Consider the following 26,902-nt stretch of genomic DNA (forward strand, 5'->3'; position numbering starts at 1 on the left):
ACAGTAAAAGTTAGTTGAAACATATATAATTAATCATGTGGGGAATCAAGATTTTAATCGTATTTTGTCCATGGGTCTGCATTTTTCCTAGTTGCTTTTCCTCTCTTTTTCTCCTGAAGTAACTCAAGTCAGCGTATGGTTCCTCAGCAAGGAACCTCACCCAGTAAGTCGTTCTTGTTTCCCCTCATGGTTAATGCTGGCAGGTTATTCAACCATGTGACACATCACAGCCAAACCTAATCCTGGCCTCTTATGTCATTGCACATGTGCACTTCTACAGGGGTCAATGGATAATGACCAAGCTAGGGAACAACAACAGAAAATGCTGGAAACACTCAGCAGGTCAGGCAACATTGTGGAGAGAGAGAAAGAGTCAATATTTCAGGTCAATGACCCTTTGTCAGAACTGGAAAAAGTTGGAGAAGTAACAGATATTTAAATAAGTGTGGGGCAGGGAAAGGGAGGAGGGGAGGAAATAACACAGGGAAGGTCTGTGATAGGTAGGAGAGATTAAAAGACAAAAGGGATGATGGTGCAAGGCAAAAGAAGATTGTAATGCGACAAGTTAAGAAACAAAAGTTGACTCTAGATGAGGTGTAAATGGCACTGGCAGAATCAACAGCTGCCATGTGAGAAAAAAGAAAACACAGGGGCCAAGGTTATAGTCTGAAACTGTTGAACTCAATGTTGAGTCCAGAAGGCTGTAAATTGCCTAATCGAAAGATGAGGCGCTGTTCCTCGAGCTTACGTTCAGCTTCGTTGGAACAGTCTAAGAGGCTGAGGATGGAGAGATTGGAGTGGAGGGGAGAATTAAAGTGACAGGCGACCGGAAGCTTGGGGTCACACTAACGGACTGAACGGAGGTGTTCAGCAAAGCGGTCACCAAATCTGCATTTGGTCTCCCCAATGTAGAGGAGACCACATCGTGAGCAGTGAATACAGTATACTAAATTGCAAGTACAAGTAAATCGCTGTTTCACCTGGGGGGAATGTTTGGGGGCCCTGGGCAGTGGGAAGGGAGGAGGTAAAAGAGCAGGTGTTGCATCGACTGTGCTTGCACGGGAAGGTGCCAGGGGAAGGGGTGTGTTGGGGGTGATAGAGGAGTGGACCTGGGTGTCGCGGAAGGAGTGGTCCCTTCGGAATGCTGAAAGGGGAGGGGAAGATGTGTTTGGTGGTGGGATCATGCTGGAAATGGCGGAGGATGATCCGTTGAATGTAGAGGCTGGTGGGGTGAATGGTGAGGACAAGGGGAACCCTATCGTGATTCTGGGAGGGAGGGGAAGGGGTGACTGCAAAAGTGCGGGAAATGGAACGGACACGGTAGAGGGGAATCCTGGCCGATTTTGTTTTTTCTTTTCCTGGCTCTAACTGGGGGACATGGGCACCGGTTGTTTCCCTCACAGCTGAGATGTACTAAAACAGCAGGCTTCAAGGATGGACCTTGGAGTCATGGTGCACCATTACATTCAAGCATGTGTGAGTGCCTATGTTTAATTCTTCTTAGGCAGTCCCTCGGAACCGAGGATGATTTGCTTCCACATTAAAAATGAGTTCTCAGGTGACTGATGAGTCCAATGCGGGACCTACAGTCTCTGTCACAAGTGGGGCAGACGGTGGTTGAAGGGGCGGGTGAGTGGGGTGCTTGGGTTGACGTGCGCTCCTTGTGCTGATTGCGCTTGGCTTCCGCTTGCTCCCAGCAAAGAGACTCAAGGTGTTCGGCGCCTTCCTGGATGCTTCTCCTCCACTTTGTGCGGTCTTGGGCCAGGGATTCCCAGGTGTTGGTGGGGATGTTGCACTTTTTCAAGGAGGCCTTGAGAGTGTCCTTGAAGCATTTCCTCTGCCCACCTGGGGCTCTCTTGCCGTGTCGGAGCCCCGAGTAGAGCGCTTATTTTGGGAGTCTCGTATTGGGCATGCGGACGATGTGACCTGTCCACCGGAGCTGATTGAGCGTGGTCAAAGCTTCGATGCTGGGGACGTTGGCCTGAGCGAGAACACTGATGTTGGTGCGCCTATCCTGCCAATGGATTTGCAGGATCTTGCGGAGGCAGCGTTGGTACCTCTCCAGTGCTTTGAGGTGCCTACTGTACATGGTCCATGTCTCTGAAGCATACAGCAGGACGGGTATCACTGCTGCTCTGTAGACCATATGTTTAATTATACTTTCAATAGCTTAAATATTTTCCAAAACTTGTTTGATTGTAAGTCTGAAAGGAAAAAGGTAAAGGTGTAATCTCAATATGAAGAATTCTCCTAAACTAATGAGTCTGAGAAATCAAAGCTTTAAGTACCCAAGTCAGTCAATATCCGTAATATCCCATCCGCTGCCTTCCTCTCTCCGAGCTCATCTTGTCCACGAGACCCACCTCCTGCTTTCTCGATTCTACTCCGACCAAACTGTTGACCACCCAACTTCCCTTCCTGGGCCCCAGGTTAGCTGATATTGTTAAGTTTCCTCTCCTCGTGTACTGTTCCCCACGTCCCACCCGTCAAATCTGCCGTCGGCACCACTCTCCTTTTTAAAAAAAAAAAACAAAAAAAAAACCCACCATTGACCCCTCTGACCTTGCAAACCACCACCCCATCTCCAACCTTCCTTTCCTCTTCAAAGCCCTTGAATGTGTTGTCGCCTCCCAAATCAGTGCCCATCTTTCCCGCAATCTCATGTTTGAATCAAGTTTCCGGCCCCGCCAGGGTACTGGAACAGCCCTTATCAAAGTCACAACTTACATTCTTTGACTGTAATCATGATAAACTATCCCTTCTCATTCTTGTAGATTTATCTGCTGCCTTTGACCACTCTACCCTCCTCCAATCACCCATGTGCACGCTGACCTACACTGGCTCCCGGTACAGCAACGCCTCAATTTTAAAATCCTCATCCTTGTTTTCAAATCCTTCCATGGCTTCGCCCCTCCCAATCTCTGTAACCACCTCCAGTCCTATAACCCTCTGAGATTTGTGCGCTCTTCCAATTCTGGCCTCTTGAGCATAACCATTTTTAATTGCTCCACCATTGGCGGTTGTGCTTTCAATTGTCTTGACCCTAAGCTCTGGAATTCCCTCCCTAAATATCTCCACCTCCCTCTCTTCCTTTAAGTTGTTCCTTAAAACCTACCTCTTTGACCAAGCTTTTGGCCATCTGTCCTGATGCTGCCTCCTGTGCCTTGGCATCAAAAATGTTTTTGATATCGCTCTTGTTAAGCACCTTGGCACGTTTTGCTATGTTAAATGCGCTATATAAATGTAAGTTGTAAAGAGAAAATGGAAATTTCATGTTTCTGAAGTGCGAATGAAGGATATACAGCAAAATTTTGTGTCTCTTTACAAATGTTTGGCCTGCTGTGTATTTAGAAATTTACATTTTTATTTCAGATTTAAGTCTCTTATACTGGGATATTTGTAATTTTAATGAAGTATGGAATTAACATTTTCCCAGTTCTAATTGGACCCACCATTTTGAGAATCCAGAGTCACTTAGTTAAGGGCAGTGCAAATGTGTACTTAACTGATGATGGTGTTTTCAGACTGCCTCTTGGATGTCATCCAAGACTGAGAAGGATGCAGATTCGTGTTTATGTGGAGCCATTCCTTGATGGGGCCAGTAGTTGACATCAGCTTAGCGATTTCCTAGTGAATTCTGGGACCAGAAAGGCGCATTTATCCTGTAGTTAGAAAGTTCATATTAAATTGCAAATACATTTTTTTTGTTAACTAGAAGGAGGAGTATCTTGCATTAAAAATATGCTCTGACCTCCCTAATTAATTGGTTTAGCTACAAGGAATGGGAGCACAATTTATTCCATTGGAGTTAGATGTTGGAACAATGGGATATATTTTGCAAAATATACACTGAATTTGTTTTAAATATCATCACATGAAGATGAAAATTACCATTGGAGCCAACTATAAAAGTGTAAAGAGAAAATGGAAATTTCATGTTTCAGGTGTATACCCTTCATCAGCTGAATGGCCTCCTTCTGTGCTGTAATGACTAAATGACTAAAAGCTACCATAGCAACTGAAATAGTGCAGTGAGGTAGACAGGGTGTAAAGACAATCTTAGTAACTACAGGCCGGTCAGTTTAACATCAATGGTGGGTAAGGTTTTAGAAACAATAATCAGGAAAAAAAATTAACAGGCACTTGGAGAGGTTTAAGTTAATTATGGAGAGCCAGCATGGATTTGTAAAAGGCAGATCGTGTTTGACTAATCTAATTGCATTTTTTAATGTAGTAACAAAAGGTTTATGAAGGGAATGCAGTGGATGTTGTCTATATGGATTTTAAAGCATTTGATAAAGTACCACATAGAAGGCTGGTTAACAAAATTGAGGCTCATGGCATAGGAGGGTCAGTGTCAGCTTGGATAAGAAATTGGCTTAAGGACAGAAAACAGCGAGTTGTGGTAAATGGTTGTTTTTCAAACTGAAGAATGGTAGACAGTGGTGTTCCCCAAGGGTCAGTGCTAGGATCACTGCTTTTTTTGATGTGTATATAAATGACTTGGATATTGGAATACAAAAAATTTGCCATTGATACCAAACTTGGAGGTGTGGCAAACAGTGAAGAGGGTACCAATCGACTGCAACAGGGCATAGATAGGCTAGCAGAATGGGCAGATGGAATTTAATACAGTGAAGTGTGAGGTGATGCATTTTGGCAGAAGGAACAGGGAGAGGCAATATAGACTTAATGGCACAGTTCTAAAGAGTGTGCAGGGACAGAGGGACCTGGGGGTTCATGTGCATAGATCTTTGAAGGTGGCGGGACATATTGAGAGAGTGGTTAGCAAAGCATATGGGATCTTGGGCTTGATAAATAGAGGCATTGAGTACAAAAGCAGGGAAAGTATGCTGAACCTTTATAAAGCTCTGGTTAGGCCACAACTGGAGTATTGCATCCAATTCTGGTCACCACACTTTAGGAAGGATGTGAAGGTCTGTGAGGCTGCAGAGGAGATTTACCAGAATGGTTCCAGGGATGAGGGATCTTAGCTACAAGGTTAGGTTGGAGAAGCTGGGGTTGTTCTCCTTGGAGCAAAGGAGGTTGAGGGGAGATTTGATAGAGGTGTACAAGATTATGACGGGTTTGGATAAGGTAGACAGAGAAAGGCTGTTCCCATTAGCTGATGGTACAAGGACTGGGGGACACAGATTTAAGGTTTTGGGCAAGAGATACAGGGGGGGCGTGAGGAAGAACTTTTTTACACAGCGAGTGATAATGACCTGGAACTCGCTGTCGACGAGGGTGGTGGAAGCCGAGATGATTGATTTCAAAAGGAAATTGGATAGGCATTTGAGGGAAATAAACTTACAGGGCTACATGGATAGAGTGAGGGAATGGGACTGACTGCTCTACAGAGAGCTGGCATGGACTTGATGGGCCGAATGGCCTCCTTCTGTGCTGTAATGAGACTGTGACTCTGAAAGCTACCAGTGTGACAGCTACCATGGCAACTGAAATAGTCCAGTGAGGTAGACAGGTGATTTACTGTATGTATCTGATTTTTAAGATGGAAGTTAGCTTTCAGGGTCAGATATGCTAATGACGCTCTCTGATGCCATGATGTAGCACTTTCACTCTAAAATGGCACAACAGCACAGTAAAGATGGTGACCGCTGCACCCATTTTCCTTATGTTGTCACCTATAATTTGAAAGAAAAGCAAATACTCGATGCCACTTCAGTGCATGTTTTCGTCAACATCTGTTCAGCAGCTCCCATACAAAATAGATTAATTTGGAAAGAAAATGAAAAACTCATCACAGAATCTATTGTTTAACGTGCTACCCTTTTCCAGATTGCATGCTTAAAAATGGGCTTCCCCACGTTTTATGCATCAAAACAGAACTGAAGTTCAAGACCACATTCTTTATTTTAAATCTGCTCGTAAGTTATGCGGGACCCTCACTTCCACTTTTTTGGTTTAAAATTACTGAGACCCATTGTATTTCTGTTATCGAGACTTTTTGACTTTTGGAGCCTCAAGTGTTACTCGAATTTGTTATAGTGATTGTCCAAAGTATTACTTGAATGTAGGAAATGAAGCTTTTTCTGACCAATTTTCTGCTGCAGCTGTAGCTATACGAGTACATTGGGAGGTTTGTTCTGGCATTTGCGCAGTCGGTGAGAAATGTTAACCGTTTGAAATAAGCTCGTAGTTAGTCAAGTTCCTGTATGATTGCACTTCTGGGAACTATACGGAAGAAGAAGCACTATTAATTGCTTATTTTTAACATGGAACAAAAAAAACAAATTGCTCATTGTTGGGTCCTCCCTGCAGCAGTATTAGTCAGCAAAGTCAATGAACCAGTTTTCCGTGCAGCTTCGAATGGAAACTGTTAAATTGCAGCTATTCTGCAATAAAGCTGCCTTAACGTCAGACTAGTCATTATTCACAGCTCTGGCATGCACAGTTGAAATTGCAAGGGCAGCCAGAAAGCAGCACGCTAGAGGAAGCCACCAGAATTCTGCTACTGCTCTGTCTGGGATTAGTACATATGCCACGGATCTATACTGACTGCTTTTTAATGTCATGGACTCAGTGAAACAAGAATTAATGGTTCAAGCAGTAAATTACCAGTGTTGGTTTGTAAACTTGAACTGGCAGACTGACGGAAGCTTGACTTGGAGCACATGGGAAAATACCACAGACGGTGCTGATTTTTTTTTTCTCTCGCAATCGCAGTATTGAAGATTAAAGCTGCTTTCTTTTAACCTGTGGTCCAAAGGAAACTAAGTGTATGGTGCTGCTTGGTGACGTCTACGTTCACAATTTTTTCCGGATAGTCCTAGTTGCTTGTTCGGTGCGATTTGAAGTGTACCAGACAGCACGTTTTCAGCTCGTTGAATTTCCCATTGGAGTTCCTGCAGTGACTAGCTGCTGGAGAAAAGTGACTGCTCAGCACAGCACCATTGCTGACCGAGTAATTGTCCTATTCTGTTTCTGGGTCACGCTTGTGTACTCCACCTTATTGTACCGGCGGTCCTCTCTCTCTCTCTCTCTCTCTCTCTTGTGCCCTCTCTTTTTTTCCCTGTCTCAAATTAGTGTGGCCTGTGTTTAATTGTACTACGGTGGAGTTCATTAAATGAATCTTCATGTGAGATTGGTTTGTAGTTTCTTCTGGATACTGCTTTGGCCTGACAAAAACCTACTGCACAGGAAAAAAAATCTTCGGCCTTCTGTTACAGAGAGCTGCTTGGTTTCTCTACGTTTGTAAATCACTGAAGATCTAAACCACATGATTTGCCTGCTTTTCTATTTAAGGAATGGTGTCATGTCACCCATAACAACGGCTGTGCTGCATCGAGAATACTCTCTCAAATAAGGAACCAGTTCAGCGGTACATGTGTTGGCATTAGGGCTGAGTTTACACCGGAACCACTTCTGTAAACAGTGTATGGATAAAACCAGCATATAATCTCCAGCAGAGGCAATTGTTCTGAGTAACAAAATAGGATTAGTCGTGGCAGTGGAGTGCTGTCTGTAAATAAAGATTATAAAATTAGTGTGTAAACAAGAGATCGGATGAGCCGAGTGTGTATTGTTGTTCTCGAGGAGGTGGATGATGATTCTCCCATTATTACTTCTAAAAAGCTTCAGGAAAAGTATGAGGATGTGTCTCTACCCCTGTCAAAGTCACTTTCACTTGAAGATGAAAGGGTGAGCATATTTCAGCTTGTCTAAACATTATCTGCACATTTGCTGCATCAGTTTCAATACAGTAAAATGTGCATGTCCAGGTTTAATCTGCTTTCTTAATGCACATGTGTATTTTTTTAAAGACAATATGGAGAGCCCAAACATTTGCATCTTCAGAGGGTTGGCAGTTGAGGATAATACACTGGATAGGTTGTGTGTGTTTACATTTCTAATGAATTGTGTACCAACAGTTTCCAAGAATCTGGGCCCATACTTTGGAGAAAATTCACACTGCATATTAAATTTCTCATTGACATTTGGATGTTTAGCAACCCTGCATAAAGTTACTGTGATGAATGTGGTCCATATTTGTCAATTAGTGATGTCATAACCATGTGGCGAGTTATTTTTACATGTATATAATCTTGACTTAAGTTTCTTTCAATGTTGCAGCCACCACTGGTTCAAGCTATTTTTAATGGAGACCCAGATGAAGTCCGCAGCCTAATTTTCAAAAAAGAGGACGTCAATGTGCAGGTAAGAGGTGTAATTTGATCTCCCTGTTGCCCCCACCCCCAAAACCACCCTAGGTGTTTATGGTCTGGTTAGTCTTCAATTGCCATCTCACTGACTTTAAAACTTAAAGGGACTTTCAGTACTTGGGTCTTAACTCTACACAGCATTTTTTTGTACATCAACAAAATTCAGTGACATTTTCAGGGTGAATAACTGTTGCAGTACTTCAGAGATTCTGATGCAGATTATAACATCTCTATCATCATATTTTGCATCTGAATCTGAAATTTCCACTTTTTTCCCCCTTTTGTTTACTTTCTTATTTCAGTATCTTGATGGTTTATTGGGCTAGCTTGGTGATGTGTTAATGAGTGTTGTTGATTTGTTGTACAACTTGTGATCTTGATCAAATCATGTAGTGAGGCACCAAACAAAAGTCTGTTGCCTTTCTCCATCAGTTCCCTCTCAATCTCTAGGCAGACAAGGAAACTTGGATACTGAGTCTCATTAGGTTGCTCTCAAGGACCTCCTTGTGGCTTGGGAAAGGATTGCCTGTGCCTTCTGTTGAAATGTGCCAAATAACCTAAAACTTGCCTCCTTATTATGTCATATTATTCAGTGTTGTTTTAAGTTATATTTGTTTAAACGATGCTTACAGAAATTCCAAACAGGCCAACTAAAGAGCTTTTTTAAAAGCAAGTATCACGTAGTTCAAGTTCCATTGCTGAACTTTGAGTAAATTGAGTGTAGTTTTATTCTCCATTCTGTTGTTCCCTTTATTTACATTGAAATGGGTAGGAAGGAGTTTTAAAGAAAATGATTTCTGGAAATATCTCTAGTAGCACTGATTCTGCAGCGAATGTGTTTACCATATCCAGCCGTGAACAAAATTATGATGTATGGGAATGTTCTGCTTGCTTGTCTTTAAATTGTTTATGAAGACCAATGTACATATAGGCCAAAAATGTTTCTTCTGATGCATCAGTCTGCTAGTATCTTTCATAACATTATAATTTCTGTTTAAAATCTATGCTTTGACAATGAAGTTGTGGTTTTGTGGTGTTTAATGCTCTGAACTTAAGTCTTTTTTGATTCTGGAAGATTCTTATTAAATTGAAACCTGTTTATGTCCAAGCTCCCTACAGCGAGCATTTAGTTAACCTTGATAAGGAAGAAAATCAGTTACACCTGATCGAGTTTTGACCCCCTATTGATGTATAATTTTTTTTGCACCATAAAAAAGCCAACCAGCAGAAAGACTGGATCGCTGAAGATTCCATCTGAACTTACCATTATAAGGTATTAGCTCATTAAATGTAACTAGCTAGCATGAAAAAATCTTTCAAGAGGGAGCAAATATGCCATTTATTTCAACAATTCTTTTTAACTGCTGATTGAAGTAAAATACCCCAGCTCAGACACGATTTGCTGAATGGCCTCCTTCTGTGCCATAAATTTCTATGATTCTATCAAAAATACAGTTTCATTGGCAATTTAGACATCTCATTAAGCAATTTCCTCATGAACAACATGTACTTTTCTGAATCTAGAGCAGAATTCCTTTTTAGTTATTTTTAGGAGTGGTATTCTCACTAGTGTTTTTTGAAATTCTTTTGCTCACATATTCTCCCTCAAATTTCAGAGACTATCCTGAGTGCTTTCTGCTGTGTTTGTAGACAGGTGAAAAAGTCATGACAAGTTGACGTTAGACTGAGATAACCAGACTTTGGAACAGTCAAGACAAATTTAAGACTGTCCCTATTAAACAAGTGTCCTAACTCGTTATTTCAGGATCATTGACTGAGTTAACAGTTTTTACTTTGGCGATGTTGCGGGTTGTGCGTTTTAAAGTTTAATCTCGCCACTACCCAGCTTCAACCTGTAGTCTGTTTTAAAGTTTAATCTCGCCACTACCCAGCTTCAACCTGTAGTCTGTTTTAAAGTTTAATCTCGCCACTACCCAGCTTCAACCTGTAGTCTGTTTTAAAGTTTAATCTCGCCACTACCCAGCTTCAACCTGTAGTCTGTTTTAAAGTTTAATCTCGCCACTACCCAGCTTCAACCTGTAGTCTGTTTTAAAGTTTAATCTCGCCACTACCCAGCTTCAACCTGTAGTCTGTTTTAAAGTTTAATCTCGCCACTACCCAGCTTCAACCTGTAGTCTGTTTGGCCTTGAGGGGCTTTGTCACCTGGCAAACTCATCAGAGAGGATGCAATGATCAAACCGATGACATGATGTTGCACATTTAGCTCAAGAATATTTTATCTTCATTTTTTTGAAAACAAGAAAAAGCTATGGTAAATGGAGTAGATATTGCATCAACTGCAACATCGACTTGCCATAACAGTACGATCAACAAAGTTTTCATAGTCTGCTCAGAACTTGCCTGAGAACACTCCTCTTAAGTGTTCTGAGGCATTCTTCTGCACAAGGTGCTATATAAATGCACGTTACAGTTGTAATTAACCCCATATCCGCTCCATCAAGACTGCCTACTTCCAGCTCCATAACATTGCCCGTCCCCGCCCCTGCCTCAGCACATCTGCTGAAACCCTCATTTGTTACCTCTAGACTTGACTATTCCAATGCTCTCCTGGCCAGCCTCCTATCTTCGACCCTCCATAAACTTGAGCTCATCCAAAACTCGGTGCGAGTTAGGATACAAGCAGCAAAGTACTGGTCGCGCATCCCTCCCTGTGCTTGCTGACCTACATTGGCTCCTGGTCTGGCAGTGCCTCAATTTAAAAATTCTTCTTCTTGTTTCAAAATCCCTCCATGGCCTCGCCCCTCCCTATTACTGTAATCTCCTCCAGCACTACAACCGTCTGAGATCTCTCTGCTTCTCCAATTCTGGCCTCGTGCACATCCCTGATTTTAATCACTCCACCATTGGCGGTTCTGCCTTCAGCTGCCTCATAAGAACATAAGAAATAGGAGCAGGAGTAGGCCAATCGGCCCCTCGAGCCTGCTCCGCCATTCAATAAGATCATGGCTGATCTGATCCTAACCGCCAATCCACTATCACAGAACCATCTCCTGAATCTAACAGAATTAGACTCACGAAATAGGAGCCGGATCAGGCTACACGGCCCCTGGGCCCGCTCCGCTACCCACCGGGTCATGACCGATCCGAGCCTAGACTCATGTCCAAATTCCTGCCCGCTCCCCATAACCCTTAATTCCCTTTACTTCTAGGAAACTCTATTTCTGTTTTAAATTTATGTAATGATGTAGCTTCTACAGCTTTTTGGGGCAGCATATTCCATGGACCTACCACCCTCTGAGTGAAGTAGTTCCTCCTCATCTCAGTTTTGAAAGAGCTGCCCCTTATTCTAAGACTATGCCCCCTAGTTCTAGTTTCACCCATCATCGGGAACATCCTCCCCGCATCCACCCGATCCAACCCCTTCACAATCTTATATGTTTCAATAAGATCGCCTCTCATTCTTCTGAACTCCAATGAGTAGAGTCCCAATCTACTCAACCTCTCCTCATATGTCCATCCCCTCATCCCCGGGATTAACCGAGTGAATCTTCTTTGTACTGACTCGAGAGCAAGTATGTCCTTTCTTAAGTATGGACACCAAAACTGTATGCAGTATTCCAGGTGCGGTCTCACCAATACCTTGTACAACTGAAGCAATACCTCCCTATTTTTATATTCTATCCCCCTAGCAATGAAAGCCAACATTCCATTGGCCTTCTTAATCACTTGCTGCACCTGCATACTAACCTTTTGAGTTTCGTGCACCAGGACCCCCAGATCCCTTTGTACTTCAGTACTTTCCAGTTTCTTGCCATTAAGATAATAACTTGCTCTACGATTTTTCCTGCCAAAGTGCATAACCTCACACTTTCCAGTATTGTATTCCATCTGCCAAATCTCTGCCCACTTACTTAGCCTGTCGATGTCCCCTTGCAGGTTTTTTATGTCCTCCTCACTCACTACTTTCCCTCCCATCTTAGTATCATCTGCAAACTTTGATATGTTACACTCGGCCCCCTCCTCTAAATCGTTAATATAGATTGTAAAGAGTTGGGGACCCAGCACTGACCCCTGCGGAACACCACTAGTTACTGATTGCCAGTCTGAGAATGAACCATTTATCCCAACTCTCTGCCTTCTGTTAGATAGCCAACCCTCTATCCATGCCAGAATATTACCCCCAATCCTGTGATTTTTTATCTTAAGCAATAATCTTTTGTGTGGCACCTTGTCAAATGCCTTTTGGAAGTCTAAATACACTACGTCCACTGGTTCCCCTTTATCCACCCTATATGTTACTTCCTCAAAGAACTCCAGCAAATTTGTCAAACATGACTTCCCCTTCATAAAACCATGCTGACTTTGTCCTATTAAATTATGATTATCCAAATGTCCTGTTACTGTCTCCTTAATAATGGACTCCAAAATTTTACCTACCACAGATGTTAGGCTAACCGGTCTATAGTTTCCGGCCTCGGCCCCACTCTCTGGAATTTCCTCCCTAAACCATTCCACCTTCCTAACTCCCTAGTTCTTGACTAAGCATTTGATCACCTGTCCTAATACCTCCTCATATGGCTCAGTGTCAAATCTTGTTTTATAAAGCTCCAGTGAATCATCTTGGGATGTTTTGTTATGTTAAAGGCGCTATGTCTTTAATTTGTGTCACCGCTAGTCAGACAGTCAGTATTGGATGAGCAGAAATTTCCTCCAACTAAATATTGAGAAGACTGAAGCCACTGACTGTCGCTCTCCCTGGCAACTGTCTGAGGCTGAACCAGACCATTCGCAACCTTGGTGTCATATTTGACCACAAGATGAGCTTCCGACTACATATCCGCTCCATCATCAAGACCGCCAACTTCCACCTCCGTAACATCGCCCAACTCCGCCACTGCCTCAGCTCATCTGCTGAAACCCTCATCTATGCCTTTGTTACCTCTAGACATGACTATTCCAATGCTCTCCTGGCCGGCCTCCCATCTTCCACACTGCATAAACTTGAGCTCATCCAGAACTCTGCTACCCGTATCCTAACTCGCACCAAGTCTTGTTCACCCAGCACCCCTGCCCCCTCTTGGGATGTTCATTATGTTAAAGGCGCTATATAAATGCAAGCTATTGTATATAAATGCAAACTGTTGTTGATAACCAGATCTAATGAATTGCAGATCTGTTGTGTTTTTGCTTATTGCAGTCTGACCAAGCTAGTTTAGCTGTTAAATTTCCAAAGCAGTATGCCTAAGGAGGCAAACACATTTACACCTGTGACCAGTGGATTTCCTCCAGGCCATTACCAGGAGTCTAACACATGCTATAAAGCTCATACTTCAATTAATTTGTCTCTACGTGGGATTGATTTTCCTCTTGTTACTGTACATCTTTGTACCACATTGAGGAGCAGTTTCCTGTCGTAGTGTAGATGTTGGAGAACTGTCATGGCAGCTGTATGTTGGGAAATTTATTTTTGCCATAATATAACTGGGCAGAATGTTTTTTTTTGGAGCAACATGATTGGGGAAAGAGATTTTGTGCAGTATAATTGGTGAATAACAAAAGTAGACAACCAATTAGAAGGGGAAAAAATAGGTCAACCAATTGGAAGGTAGGACACTTAACCAACGCAGAATAAAATAGTTGACGCTCACAATTGACCCTGCAATTCAGTATTCACTGCAAACACAACTAAGTGTTGAAATTAAAATTATACATACTGTAAACATGTACACAAGATTTATATGTAGACATAAACATTTGGAGCAAGAATGCAGGATTTATCTATGCACATGTGATCCTGGTTCTTCAATCCCATGCCTGGATTTGCAGGAACCCAAGGGGGGAAAGGAGAGAGGTCAGATGTACAAGTACACAGTCATGCTTTCTTGATTCAGTTTCTACATCAGAAACTTCAAATATATCTATTAGTGCCTTTTCTAAAATAAAGTTTTTCTGTGGACGGCGACAGCCCTTTAAATAGTTCTTCTTGAATGTGCACAATGGCATTCAACACAACATAGTCTTCCTTTTGAATAGTAATAATTCTTTCACGTTATTTTGGTTTTTATCTCTTTTTATTATGTTTACATTTGAACTGGCTCACTATGGACTGCTAAATTCAGCTATTGTGTGGTTGCATTGGTTCATGGATATATAAGCACTGAACTTTTTGTCACCCATGTTAATCTCCTATATAATACTGCAATCTTTTGCTGGATGATTTTAACCCTGCCTGCCAGGTGGAAATTGGTCTGGCAGTTAAAATTGGCCAAGTCTGATCTGCTGGCATTTCACTGTCTTCCCGTAGTCTTCGATTTTAACCTGCTCTTCTGAGCTGACAGGAAAGAAATCCACTGGAAATCTTTATTAGGTTTACAGATAGGGCTCCTGTGACATCATTGGGACCTGGCTGTTAGTTTAACGATGGGCCGGAGTGGGGAACCCATTGTGGCTTTCCTGCCAGGTCAACCTAGCGAGAAGAGGAGCTGGGGCCAAAAAAGGCCCAAACAACTAAGTTTAAAAAAAAAAAAAAAAAAAAAAATTTTTAAACTTTTAAACTTACTTTGTGGGGCAAAAGAAGCAGGACTGCTCCTCTGGCCCCCACATGGAAAGTTTAAGTCTTCTCTGCACTCCCAAAACCCCTTCGCGCAACTGTTTTGAGGACCGTTCTTTTGGTCCCCAGTGACAGCCCCCTGCTGCCTGAGATTGTGCACTCATCTGCCAATCCCCCCCCCCCCCCCCCACACCTCCATTTCAGGTGGCAAACTGACATAGGGCATGCAGGAGTTAAAATCGCCGTCTACGTCAGGACAGTTTCCGCCCGATTTAAAATCGGGACTGTAGTTTAAAAAAATGTTTTTTCCTTCTTACTAATTCATTTTCTTAAAATATTTCACAAAGCCTGAGAAGCTAAAAACTTTCAGCTCATTAATAATATAGATATGTTAAACACAATGTCTGTCGACCATCAAGTGATCTGCAAGTAGAAGTGCTGATGAGAAGCAGAACTACATAATATGATAGAATTTTACATTGAGTTTGAGTGACGTACTCAAGTCCGAAACTAGAGTGTTAAACTTAAAGCCAATTACGTAGGTATGAGGGGCGAGTTGGCTAAAGTAGATTGGGCAGTTAGATTAAAAGGTATGACGGTAGATACGCAATGGTGAACATTTAAAGAAATATCTCTTAATTCTCAACAAATATACATTCCATTGAGAAATAAAAACTCCACAGGAAAAGGGCAGCACGGTGGCATAGTGGTTAGAACTGTTGCCTCACAGCGCCAGAAACCCGGGTTCAAATCCGGCCTCGGGTGACTGTCTGTGTGGAGTTTGCACATTCTCCCCGTGTTTGCGTGGGTTTTCTCCGGGTGCTCCGGTTTCCTCCCACAGTCCAAAGATGTGCGGGTTAGGTTGATTGGCCATGACAAAAATTGGCCCTTAGTGTTAGGGGGGGATTAAATACGTGGGGTTTAGGGGGTAGGGCTTGTGTGGGATGGCTGTCGGTGTAGGGACCGGGTGCTAGGGTTTGGATGATCAGCCATGATCTCGTTGAATGGCGGAGCAGGCTCGAGGGGCCAAGTGGCCTACTCCTGCTCCTATCTTCTATGTTTCTTCTATGTTTCTATGTGATCCATTGGTGGCTAACTAACAGGTTAACGATAGTATTCGATTAAAATGTTGCCAAGAAGAATAGTATTATGTCCGTGTATAATTGAGACACGGACTGCAGGAGTTGATTATAACAAGTCTTTACTGAATGGAGACAACCTGGAAACTGAAACTACAGAAGCCTGCTAGGGCCTTTTTATACAGGGGTGGTCACTGCCGGTACTGCAGTCTGAGACCAGTTATTCCCTTAAAGGTACATACACAACAATTCCTCCCCTTTTAGATAAACAGTACATAACATTCATTAAACAACTAAATAATAACTAATTACAATTACGGTTGCTAGATACATTGGTTGAAGTTAAGCAATAATAAGTTCAGTCTTTGAGGAGGCTTCCTGATTCTGTCTGGATAACGCCTCTGGGGTATCAGGTTCTTCCGGTAAGGTTGAGTCGGGATCAATGTTGTTGTTTGGTTCGTCTGCTTCCAATATCACCGATTCTGCGGGAGATGCAATTGGTACTTCGGTTTCATCGCCAGGTGTATCAGATCGTGGTGTGGAGTTGACGTTTCCCAGTGACTCTAGAATCTGCTCAACATGGCGTCTTACAATGCTCTCTCCAACGTCCACGGTATACATTAGAGGTCCTTGCCGTGTACAGATCGTTCCTGGCTGCCATTTCTCTGCGTGGTAGTCCCGGGCCAAAACTGGTCGGCCTTTCATTCATATTCTGAAACTGCCTGTTCTCCACATCTCTTCGGACGTTTGGCTTAACCAAATCCAAGCGGCATCGTAGTCTTCGATTGAAGAACATCATGGCTGGAGTTTGGTTGGTAACCGCATGTGTCGCATTCCGGTAGGCAAACAAGAAGTTATCCACCTTGTGTTGTAGGGGTATATCTTCATTACACATTGCCTTGATAGCCTTCTTGAATGTTTGAACAAACCTCTCGGCCAATCCATTAGTGGCTGGATGATATGGGGCGGATGTGTAATGCTTAACACCATTGTTCTTTAAGAACCTCCGGAACTCTTCCGACACAAACTGTGGTCCATTGTCAGAGCAAATCTGTTCAGGCAGCCCATTCCTGGCGAATATGGTTCATAAGACTGTGATAGTTTTTTCTGTGGTGGTTGAGGACATTTTTATTACCTCTGGCCACTTTGAATGTGCATCCACCGCAATTAAAAACATCGAGTCCATAAAGGGACCAGCAAAATCAATGTGCACCCTTTGCCATGGAGATGAGGGCCACTCCCATGGATGTAGAGGGGCTTGTGGTGGAGCGTTTTGGACCTTCTGGCATCCTGTACAGCTCTTGGTCATCTCTTCGATTTCTCTATCGATTCCCGGCCACCACACAAACGCTCTGGCTAAGTTCTTCATTTTTACCCCTCCCAGATGACCCTCAGAAAGCTCATTGAGCACTCTATCCTTCAATTTGGGTGGAATTACTACTCTGGATCCACACGTCAAGGTTCCTCTGCACACTGACAGCTGTTCTCTTCTCGGTGAGAATGCTGGCAGCAGTGGTTCGCCATGTGCTGGCCATCCCTTCACCGTTAAATCATAGACCCAGGAGAGTGTCGGGTCATTTCGTGTTTCCTTTTCTATGTTTGCATTCGTCACAGGGAGACATTCGACTATAGTCGAGTGGAATAACTCCACTGGATCCACTGTCAGTTCTTCTTCCACCGTCGGCAACGGTAGGCGCGACAATCCATCAGCATTCCCATGCTGTTTAGTTCCTTTGTACTCGATGTCATATTGGTGTGCCCCTAGGAAAAGGGACCACCTCTGTTGCCGTTGTGCCGTCGTTATCGGTACGCCCTTCTGAGGGTTGAAAATGGAGACGAGAGGTTGATGATCAATTAGTAGAGTAAATTTCTGACCGTGCAGGTAGTGATTGAACTTCTTCAACCCCCACACCAGGCTGAGGGCCTCTGTCAATCTGGGCGTAGTTACGCACGGCTGAAGTTAACGAGCGTGACGTAAAAGCTATCGGCCTCTGAACCATCAAGGAATTTATGTGACAGTACCGCCCCAATGCCATAGGGAGACGCATCACACGCCAGTCTTATCAGTAATGATGGGTTGTAGTGAGCCAGTACTTCTCTTGAAGGGATTAGGTCCTTACTCTTCTGAAAGGCCCGCTTACATTCATCACTCCATTTCCATGCTACTCCCGTTCGTATTAGGGCGTTCAGTGGATGCAGAATTGTGGACAAATTCGGCAAAAACTTATGGTAGTAATTCACCAATCCGAGGAATGACCTCAGTTGCGACACATTTTCAGGCGCTGGAGCCTTAACTACCGCTTCAATTTTGTCAGGGGACTTATGCAACCTCTCTTCATCAATCACGTGGCCACAATACGATATCTGTTTCTTAAAAAACTCGCACTTGGGGCGATTGGCTCGTAGCCCATGTTCACGTAGACTAGTGAGCACCTGCTCTAGGTTGGCAAGGTGTTCACTGTCATCTTCACCTGTCACTAGGATGTCGTCTAAGTAACACTGGGTCCCCGGAATCCCTTGCAGGACTTGTTCCATCGCTCTTTGCCATATCGCCGGAGCTGATGCTACTCCGAATACCAGTCGATTATACTGGTAAAGACCTTTGTGAGTGTTTATCGTGAGATACTTCCTAGAGGATTCTTCAACCTCCATCTGCAAATATGCTTGTGCTAGGTCAATTTTTGTAAAACGCTTCCCTCCAGATAGTGAGGCGAAGATATCTTCTATCCTTGGAAGAGGATGTTGTACTGTGTGAAGGACTGGGTTCACTGTCACCTTGAAGTCCCCACAGATGCGAACCTTCCTTGGCTCCTCAGACTTATTGTTTAACGTTTTCTTCATGACAGGAACGATGGGTGTCGCCCACTCGCTCCAGTCTACCTTAGATAACACGCCTGCATTCTCCAGATTCTCCAGCTCTGCCTCGACGGCTGGGCGAATTGCATATGGTACCGGTCTTGCTTTGAAAAACTTGGGAATTGCATTCTCCTCTATTTTTATCGAGGCGGTTACGCCTTTAAGCGTGCCCAGTTCTTGTTGAAATACCTCTTTGGCGTCAGCTAAGATTGTTGACAATCGTCCAGGAGTGACGTCGTCATCCTTTTTACCAGCCACCGTCAGTGCCTGAATGGAGTGCCAGTCTAAACTTATCTTTCTGATCCATTCAAGTCCCAATAACGGTGGTCCACCATCTTGCAGAATGTGGAGATACAATTTCCGTATTTTCTTGCCGTTGTATTCGACAGGCACCCTTATTTTTCCTCTGGGGTATACTTTTTGCCCCGTATACGTCCTCAAGACAATGGATGTCTCTCTCAGGGGTATGTGTGAGAATAGCCGCTCGTAGTCTCGTCGATTCATGACGGTTAGAGCTGATCCTGTATCCAATTCCATTTTGACTTGGGACCCTGCTATCGTGAGGGTGACCCAAATGGTTCGGTGATCCTCTTTTGCGATTCCGTTGTGAAGTTTGAGACAGCTTAGTCTCGTGTTCCCGGATTCACTATTGCTCATCTGGTCTTCGGAACTACTGTCCGTCATCTTTTGTACTTTCCTGTACGGTTCCTTAGTAGCCTTTTTGTTGTCGTCGGCCTTCTTCCCAGACCTGAAAACTCGTGCAATGTGTCCCATCTTTCTGCATTGCCTGCATATTTTGTCCTTGGACCAGCAGCCCTTCTGGCATGGTTTGTTCTGCCGCAACGATAACATTTTGCAAATCCCCGTGTCATTTCGTGGGTGCCATATTCCTGTGGCTTTTGTTGTATTTCCGCAGCTCCCCTTGCTACTGCTTCGTACGATACTGCCACGCTGAAAGCCTTATCTAGCGTCAGCTCTTTCTCTGAGAGTAACCTCTTCTGAGCTCCTTCACTCAGGAGTCCACAGACAAATTTGTCCCATAAGGTATCTGCCAGTCCTGCTCCGAACTGGCAGTGCTTTGATAGCTTGTGTAGTTCCGTAAGGTAATCAGCATTGCTCTCATTTTTATGCTGATTTCTCCTGTGGAATTTAAATCTTTCTGCTATCGGCAGCGGTGTAGGATTTAGGTGTTCCTGTAGGATAGCAACAATTTCGTTAAAACTCTTCGCCTTCGGTTTGGCTGGAGTAATCAGGTCCCGCAATAGGCCGTACATTCTTGCGCCCATTAAATTTAGCAATACCGATGCCTTTTTCTCATCGGCTATTTCGTTTGCCTCGCAATATACCTCGACTCTTTCCACATACGTGGTCCAGTCTTCTATTGCATTATCGAAGGCCGTGATATCGCCAGTCTTTGGCATCTTGAAAATCTAAGATGGCGCCTCCCGCGCTTTTCCTTCTTCCCCGCCGAGTTAAGATGGCGCCTCCCGCGGCTGCCAACGCTGTTGCTGGCGATTATATTTATTTTGCTATCCTGTAATGGCGACGCCCTATGGTCTTCGCGCCTCCCCGATCGCTGCTGCCAACGCCGCTCTCCGCGGTTTTTTTATTTTTCTATTGCGCTTCAATATTTGCTCCGTTAATTGAAGAACCGTTCCCGTCGTGGAGCGGACCCTCTGGGACACTTCCCTCCCTCTTCTTGGGTCCGAACGCTGCCCGGCTTCGAAGCACCGGCCGCGCCCTGTGTGCTCCACCCTCTCTCTCTCTCTCGCTCTCTCTCTCTCTCTCTCTCTCTCTCTTTGCTTCCCGACTCGCTGCCCGGCCCCGTTGCAGAGCCACCCGATCGAGCTCTAGCCTGCCGCAGCCCAGGAAGGATCAGTGCACTACTTGCCACCAGCCCGATTAGCTGGGAAACCATAGACTGGAGAACCAAGCCTGGCTCTTGACAGTCTCTCCTGCAACTTTTCAATTCGATGATTTGGAGGGCGGTTGACCACGGTCGACGCCCGTTTCTCGAGTTCCTTTGGATAATTTTTTTTTCTTTTGGCTTCGACAGTGCGATTTTCAACAGAGTGCTGGGAGTTGGGTGAGTCAGGGAGTTAGGCGAGGCAAGTCCTCAGAGCTTCGGCGGGTGCTTCAGCGGTAGAGTGGGTCTACAAAGGGCTCCAGAGACCAGGTAAGGCTTATTTTACTGGCGGTATTGAATTAATTTAATTTAAGTTGATTAAAGGGGTAGGTCATGCCAGGAGAGCCCAGCCCCGTGATATGCTCCTCTTGCTCTATGTGGGAATTCAGGGACGCTGCCAGTGTCCCTGACCAACACGTGTGCCAGAAATGCATCCAGCTGCAGCTACTAACGGGCCGTCTTGGGGTGCTGGAGCTGCGGGTGGATGGGTTGTGGAGCATTCACGATGCTGAGAGGGTCGCGAATTACTCGTACAGTGAGTTGGTCACACCGCAGGGTAGGGCTGCACAGGCAGAAGGGAAATGGGTGACCACCAGGTGGAACAATAGAAGTAGGCTGGTAGTGCAGGAGACCCCTGTGGCCATCCCCCTTTCAACCAGGTATACCGCTTTGGATACTGTTGGGGGGGGGATGACTTACCAGAGGAAGGCAGCAGCAGCCAACTTCCTGGCACTGGGGGTGCTCCTGCTGCCCAGGAAGGGAGGAAAAAGAGTGGGAGAGCAATAGTGGTAGGGGATTCTATAGTAAGGGGATCAGATAGGCGTTTCTGTGGCCGTAGACGTGAATCCAGGATGGTTTGTTGCCTCCCCGGTGCCAGGGTCAAGGATGTCACTGAGCGGCTGCAGGGCATTCTGGAGGAGGAGGGAGAACAGCCAGAGGTCGTGGTCCACATTGGTACCAACGACATAGGTAAAAAGAGGGATGAGGTCCTGCAGCAAGAATTTAGGGAGCTAGGTAGAAGATTAAAGAGCAGGACCTCAAAGGTTGTAATCTCTGGATTACTCCCGGTGCCACGTGCCAGTGAGTATAGGAATAGGAAGATAGAACAGATGAATGCGTGGCTAAAGGGATGGTGCAGGAGGGATGGCTTTAGTTTCCTGGATCACTGGGTCTGCTTCTGGGAAAGGTGGGACTTGTACAAGTCGGACGGTTTACACCTGAACCAGAGGGGGACCAATATCCTTGCGGGGAGGTTTGCTAGCACTGTTGGGGGGGGTTTAAACTAACTTGGCAGGGGGATGGGATACAGAGTGGAGCTATAGTAGGGGGTGATTTACAGCCAAATACGGAGGAAAAAACAAGTCAGCTGGGAAGGCAGAACAAATATGTGAAGGCAAAAGGGAATATGGCAAGGCTGGAAGGCATTTATTTTAATGCAAGGAGTCTTGCAAATAAGGTGGATGAACTGAAGTTGTTGTTGAACACATGGGAGTACGATATTGTTGCTATCACGGAGACATGGTTGAGGGAGGGTCAGGACTGGCAGCTCAATATTCCGGGGTATAGAATCTTCAGGCGAGACAGAGGGGGGTGTAAAAGGGGAGGGGGTGTTGCAATATTAATTAAGGAGTCAATTACTGCTGTAAGGAGGGATGATATATTAGCGGGTTCCTCTAATGAGGCCATATGGGTAGAACTTAAAAACAAAAAGGGGGCAAGCACTTTGCTGGGAGTGTACTATAGGCCCCCAAACAGTCAGGGGGAGATAGAGGAACAGATATGTAGGCAAATCTCAGAGAAGTGCGAAAATAATAGGGTAATAATAGTGGGGGATTTCAACTTCCCCAATATTAATTGGGATAGTCAGAGCGTGAAAGGCTTAGAGGGTGCAGAATTCTTAAAGTGCATCCAGGAGAGCTTTTTGAGCCAACATGTAGAAAGTCCTACAAGAGAGGGGGCGGTACTGGACCTAATTCTAGGGAATGTAGCCGAGCAAGTGGTGGAAGTGTCAGTAGGAGAGCATTTTGGCGACAGTGACCATAATTCGGTGAGATTTAAGGTGGTCATGGAAAAAGACAAAGACGGCCCGGAAATAAGGGTTCTAAATTGGGGGAAGGCCGATTTTAATATGATAAGGCAGGACCTGGCCAAAGTGGACTGGGAGCAGCTACTTATAGGAAAATCCACATCAAAGCAGTGGGAGACTTTCAGAAGGGAAATAGAGAGAGTACAGCGCCAACATGTTCCTGTAAAGGTCAAGGGTGGGACCAACAAGCAAAGGGAACCTTGGATGACAAGGGATATACAAAAATGCATTCGGAAAAAAAGGGGGGCTTTTGGCAGTTACTAAAGACGGAGGAAGCCCTAGAGGAGTATAAAAAGTGCAGGGACATACTTAAAAAATAAATTAGGAGAGCGAGGAGGGGCCATGAAATAACACTGGCGAGCAAAATAAAGGAAAATCCTAAGATGTTTTATAAGTATATTAAGGGCAAGAGGATAACCAGGGAAAGGGTAGGGCCCATTAGGGACCAAAGTGGCAATCTGTGTGTAGAGCCAGATGATGTCGGCGGGGTTTTAAATGAATTTTTTGCATCTGTGTTCACTATGGAGAAAGACGATGTAGACATAGAAATCGGGCAAGGGGACTGTGATATACTTGAACATATTAGCTTCGAGAGGGAGGAGGTACTAGCGGTTTTAGCAGGCCAAAAAGTGGATAAATCCCCAGGCCCGGACGAGATGTATCCCAGGCTGCTGTGTGAGGCAAAGGAGGAGATTGCAGGGGCTCTGACACAAATTTTCAGAACCTCTCTGGCCACAGGGGATGTACCAGAGGACTGGAGAACAGCTAACGTAGTACCATTATTCAAGAAGGGTAGCAGGGATAAACCAGGGAATTATAGGCCAGTGAGCCTAACATCTGTGGTAGGGAAATTATTGGAAAAAATTCTGAGGGACAAAATTAGTCTCCACTTGGAGAGGCAAGGATTAATCGGGGATAGTCAGCATGGCTTTGTCAAGGGTAAATCATGTCTGACCAATCTGATTGAATTTTTCGAGGGGGTGACTAGGTGTGTGGATGAGGGAAATGCTGTGGATGTGGTATACATGGACTTCAGTAAGGCTTTTGACAAAGTCCCGCATAGGAGACTGGTCAAGAAGGTAAGAGCCCATGGGATCCAGGGTGCCTTGGCACGTTGGATCCTAAACTGGCTGAGTGGCAGGAGGCAGAGGGTGATGGTCGAAGGTTGCTTTTGTGACTGGAAGCCTGTGTCCAGTGGGATACCTCCGGGATCGGTGCTGGGTCCCTTGCTGTTTGTGATCTACATAAATGATTTGGATGAGAATGTAAAATGTATGATCAGTAAGTTAGCAGATGACACGAAAATTGGTGGGGTGGTAAATTGCGAGGAGGAAAGCCTCAGGCTACAGGACGATATAAACGGGTTGGTCAGATGGGCGGAAAAGTGGCAAATGGAATTTAACGCTGAAAAGTGCGAGGTGATGCATTTTGGACGGACAAATAAGGCAAGGGTATACACAATGAGTGGTAGGACCCTAGGAAGCACAGAGGGTCAGAGGGACCTTGGTGTACATGTACATAGATCCCTGAAGGCAGCGGAACAGGTAGATAAGGTGGTTAAAAAGGCATATGGGATACTTGCCTTCATTAGCCGAGGCATAGAATATAAGAGCAGGGAGGTTATGATGGAGCTGTACAAAACGCTGGTAAGGCCACAGCTGGAGTACTGTGTGCAGTTCTGGTCGCCTCACTATAGGAAGGATGTGATTGCTTTGGAGAGGGTGCAGAGAAGATTCACCAGGATGTTACCTGGGATGGAGCGCCTCAGCTATGAAGAAAGACTAAACAGGCCGGGGTTGTTTTCCTTGGAGCAAAGAAGGCTGAGGGGGGACCTGATTGAGGTGTACAAAATGATGAGGGGCATAGATAGGGTAGATAAAGAGGAACTTTTTCCCTTAGTAGGAGGGTCAATAACAAGGGGGCATAGATTCAAGGTAAGGGGCAGGAGGTTTAGAGGGGATTTGAGGAGGAACTTTTTCACCCAGAGGGTGGTTGGAGCCTGGAACTCGCTGCCTGAAAGGGTGGTAGAGGCAGGAACCCTCACAACATTCAAGAAGCATTTGGATGAACACTTGAAATGCCATTGCATACAAGGCTATGGACCAAATGCTGGAAAATGGGATTAGTTTGGACAGGGCTTGATGGACGGCGCAGACACGATGGGCCGAAGGGCCTCTTTCTGTGCTGTATAACTCTATGACTCTGACCTTCAATAACGTCGTCTGAGGTGCTGCCGAGTTGCGGGTAAGTTCGTTTCTTACTCGTCGCCAGTATTATGTCCGTGTATAATTGAGACACGGACTGCAGGAGTTGATTATAACAAGTCTTTACTGAATGGAGACAACCTGGAAACTGAAACTACAGAAGCCTGCTAGGGCCTTTTATACAGGGGTGGTCACTGCCGGTACTGCAGCCTGAGACCAGTTATTCCCTTAAAGGTACATACACAACAAATAGTAAGCCTGAGGATTGCAAGAGTTTTAGAAACCTGTAAAGGATGACCAAAAAATTGTCAAAACAGGGACAAAATAGAATAAGAGAGTAAACTAGTAAGAAATATAAAAACCGATTGTAAGAGCTTCTGTATGCATGTAAAAAGGAAGAGAATAGCAAAAGTAAACGTTGGTCCCTTGAAGGCTGAGACAGGAGAAATTATAATGGGGAATAAAGAAATGGCAGAGACTTTAAACAAATATTTTGTATCGGTCTTCACAGAAGAAGACACAAAAAACACATACCAGAAATGGTGGGAAGCCAAGGATCTGAGAGTGAGGAAAAGTACTGGAGAAACTAATGGGAATAAAAGCCGGCAAATCCCCTGAACCTGATGGCCTACATCCTAGCATTCTAAAAGAGATATCTGCAAAGAAAGTGGATGCATTGGTTGTGATCTTCCAATATTCCCTAGATTCTGGAAAGGTCCCAAATGTAACACCACTATGCAAAAAAAGGAGGGAGAGGAAACTGGGAACTACAGGCCAGTTAGCCTGACATCAGTCGTCGGGAAAATGCTGGAATCCATTGTTGAGGAAGTGATAACAGGGCACTTAGAAAATCATAATATGACGAGGCAGAGTCAACATGGTTTTATGAAAGGGAAATCATGTTTGACAAATTTATTAGAGATTTTTGAGGATATAACTAACAGGGTTGATAAAGGTGTCGTATATTTGGATTTTCAAAAGGCATTCAATAAAGGGCCACATGAAAGATTGTTGCACATGGATAAAAGATTGGTTAAAGGACAGCAAGGACAGCAAACAGTAGGAATAAACCAGGCATTTTCAAGTTGGCAGACTGTTACTAGTGGGGTGCTGCAAGGATCAGTGCTGGGGCCTCAGCCATTTAGAGTCTATATTAATGACTTGGATGAAGGGATCAAGTGTAATGTATTGAAGTTTGGTGACGATACAAAGTTAGGTGGGAAAATATGCTGTGAGGAGGACACACACAGTCTGCAAAGTGATATAGACAGGTTAAGTGAGTGGGCAATAAGGTGGCAGATGGAGTATAATGTGGGGAAATGTAAGGTTATTCACTTTGGTAGGAAGAATAGTGTTACGTCCGTGAATAATTGAGACACGGACAGCAGGAGTGAACAAAGTAAGTCTTTACTGGTGGAAGTCAATAGTGAAACTTAAAACACAGAGGCCTAGAAATTCAGTGGGCCTTGCGCCCACTTAGCGCCGAAAGAGGTCTTTTGCGCCGGCGGGGTGGTAGCGCGGAAATTGAGTGCAGCGGTATTGGCGGCGGTAGCCGTTAGCGCTGCGCCGGGACCGATGACGTCATTGGTGTGCGCGGTGGCCCGTAACGCCCCGAAACCGCGCCGATCCCCATATTTATTTGCGCCCGCCTCCTCCGAAGCGGGCGCGAACAGAAAACGCGGCCGTCCTGCTGCCATAGTGGGGCGCTTTAAAGCGGAAGGTGCGGCCGGCCGCTTTTTCAGCGGCCGCCTGCCCGCACCTCCTTCCCCGGCCTCCTCCACCCCCCCCACGGCATTGCCGGCTGGTTTCCGTGGAGCCCGGCACTTCTCCGTTGTGCCGGGCTCTTTTGCCGGCACTCGCGATCGGGGCTCCGGCCGTTGCAGGCACCTCCCCCTTAAGAGAAGGAGGAGGCCTGCAGTACCGCAGCCTGCCGCACCGCATCGGGTGGCGCTGCGGCAACTAGCGCGCCGATATTCAGTTGCAGCGCCCCAAACTGAGGCGGGCACACCCTGGTATAGCGCCCGCTTCCGAATTGGGGCGCAGAAGACGAATATACGGCGTGCGCTAATGCCTCCCC

General features: G+C 45.0%; 1 protein-coding gene across 6 annotated transcripts in view; it reads left to right on the forward strand.

Annotated features, from left to right (window-relative positions):
- The window catches only part of ankrd28b (ankyrin repeat domain 28b), a 289,025-nt gene that overhangs the window by 70,468 nt on the left and 191,655 nt on the right, over nt 1-26,902 (forward strand). Inside the window, exons 1-2 of one of the 6 annotated variants that reach the window (XM_085988036.1) lie at nt 6,352-7,662; nt 8,095-8,178. In XM_085988036.1, the coding sequence (XP_085844162.1) occupies nt 7,528-7,662; nt 8,095-8,178 (219 nt within the window). In that variant the 5' untranslated portion in view covers nt 6,352-7,527. Of the gene's footprint in view, nt 1-6,351; nt 7,663-8,094; nt 8,179-26,902 lie in introns of those variants that run through there. The other 5 variants (XM_085988035.1, XM_085988034.1, XM_085988031.1 and 2 more) reach the window with 5 other exon arrangements.

The sequence above is a fragment of the Somniosus microcephalus genome, chromosome 5, assembly GCF_052327205.1.
Source record: "Somniosus microcephalus isolate GS21.2 chromosome 5, FLI_Smic_1.0, whole genome shotgun sequence".
Taxonomy (NCBI): Eukaryota; Metazoa; Chordata; class Chondrichthyes; order Squaliformes; family Somniosidae; genus Somniosus; species Somniosus microcephalus.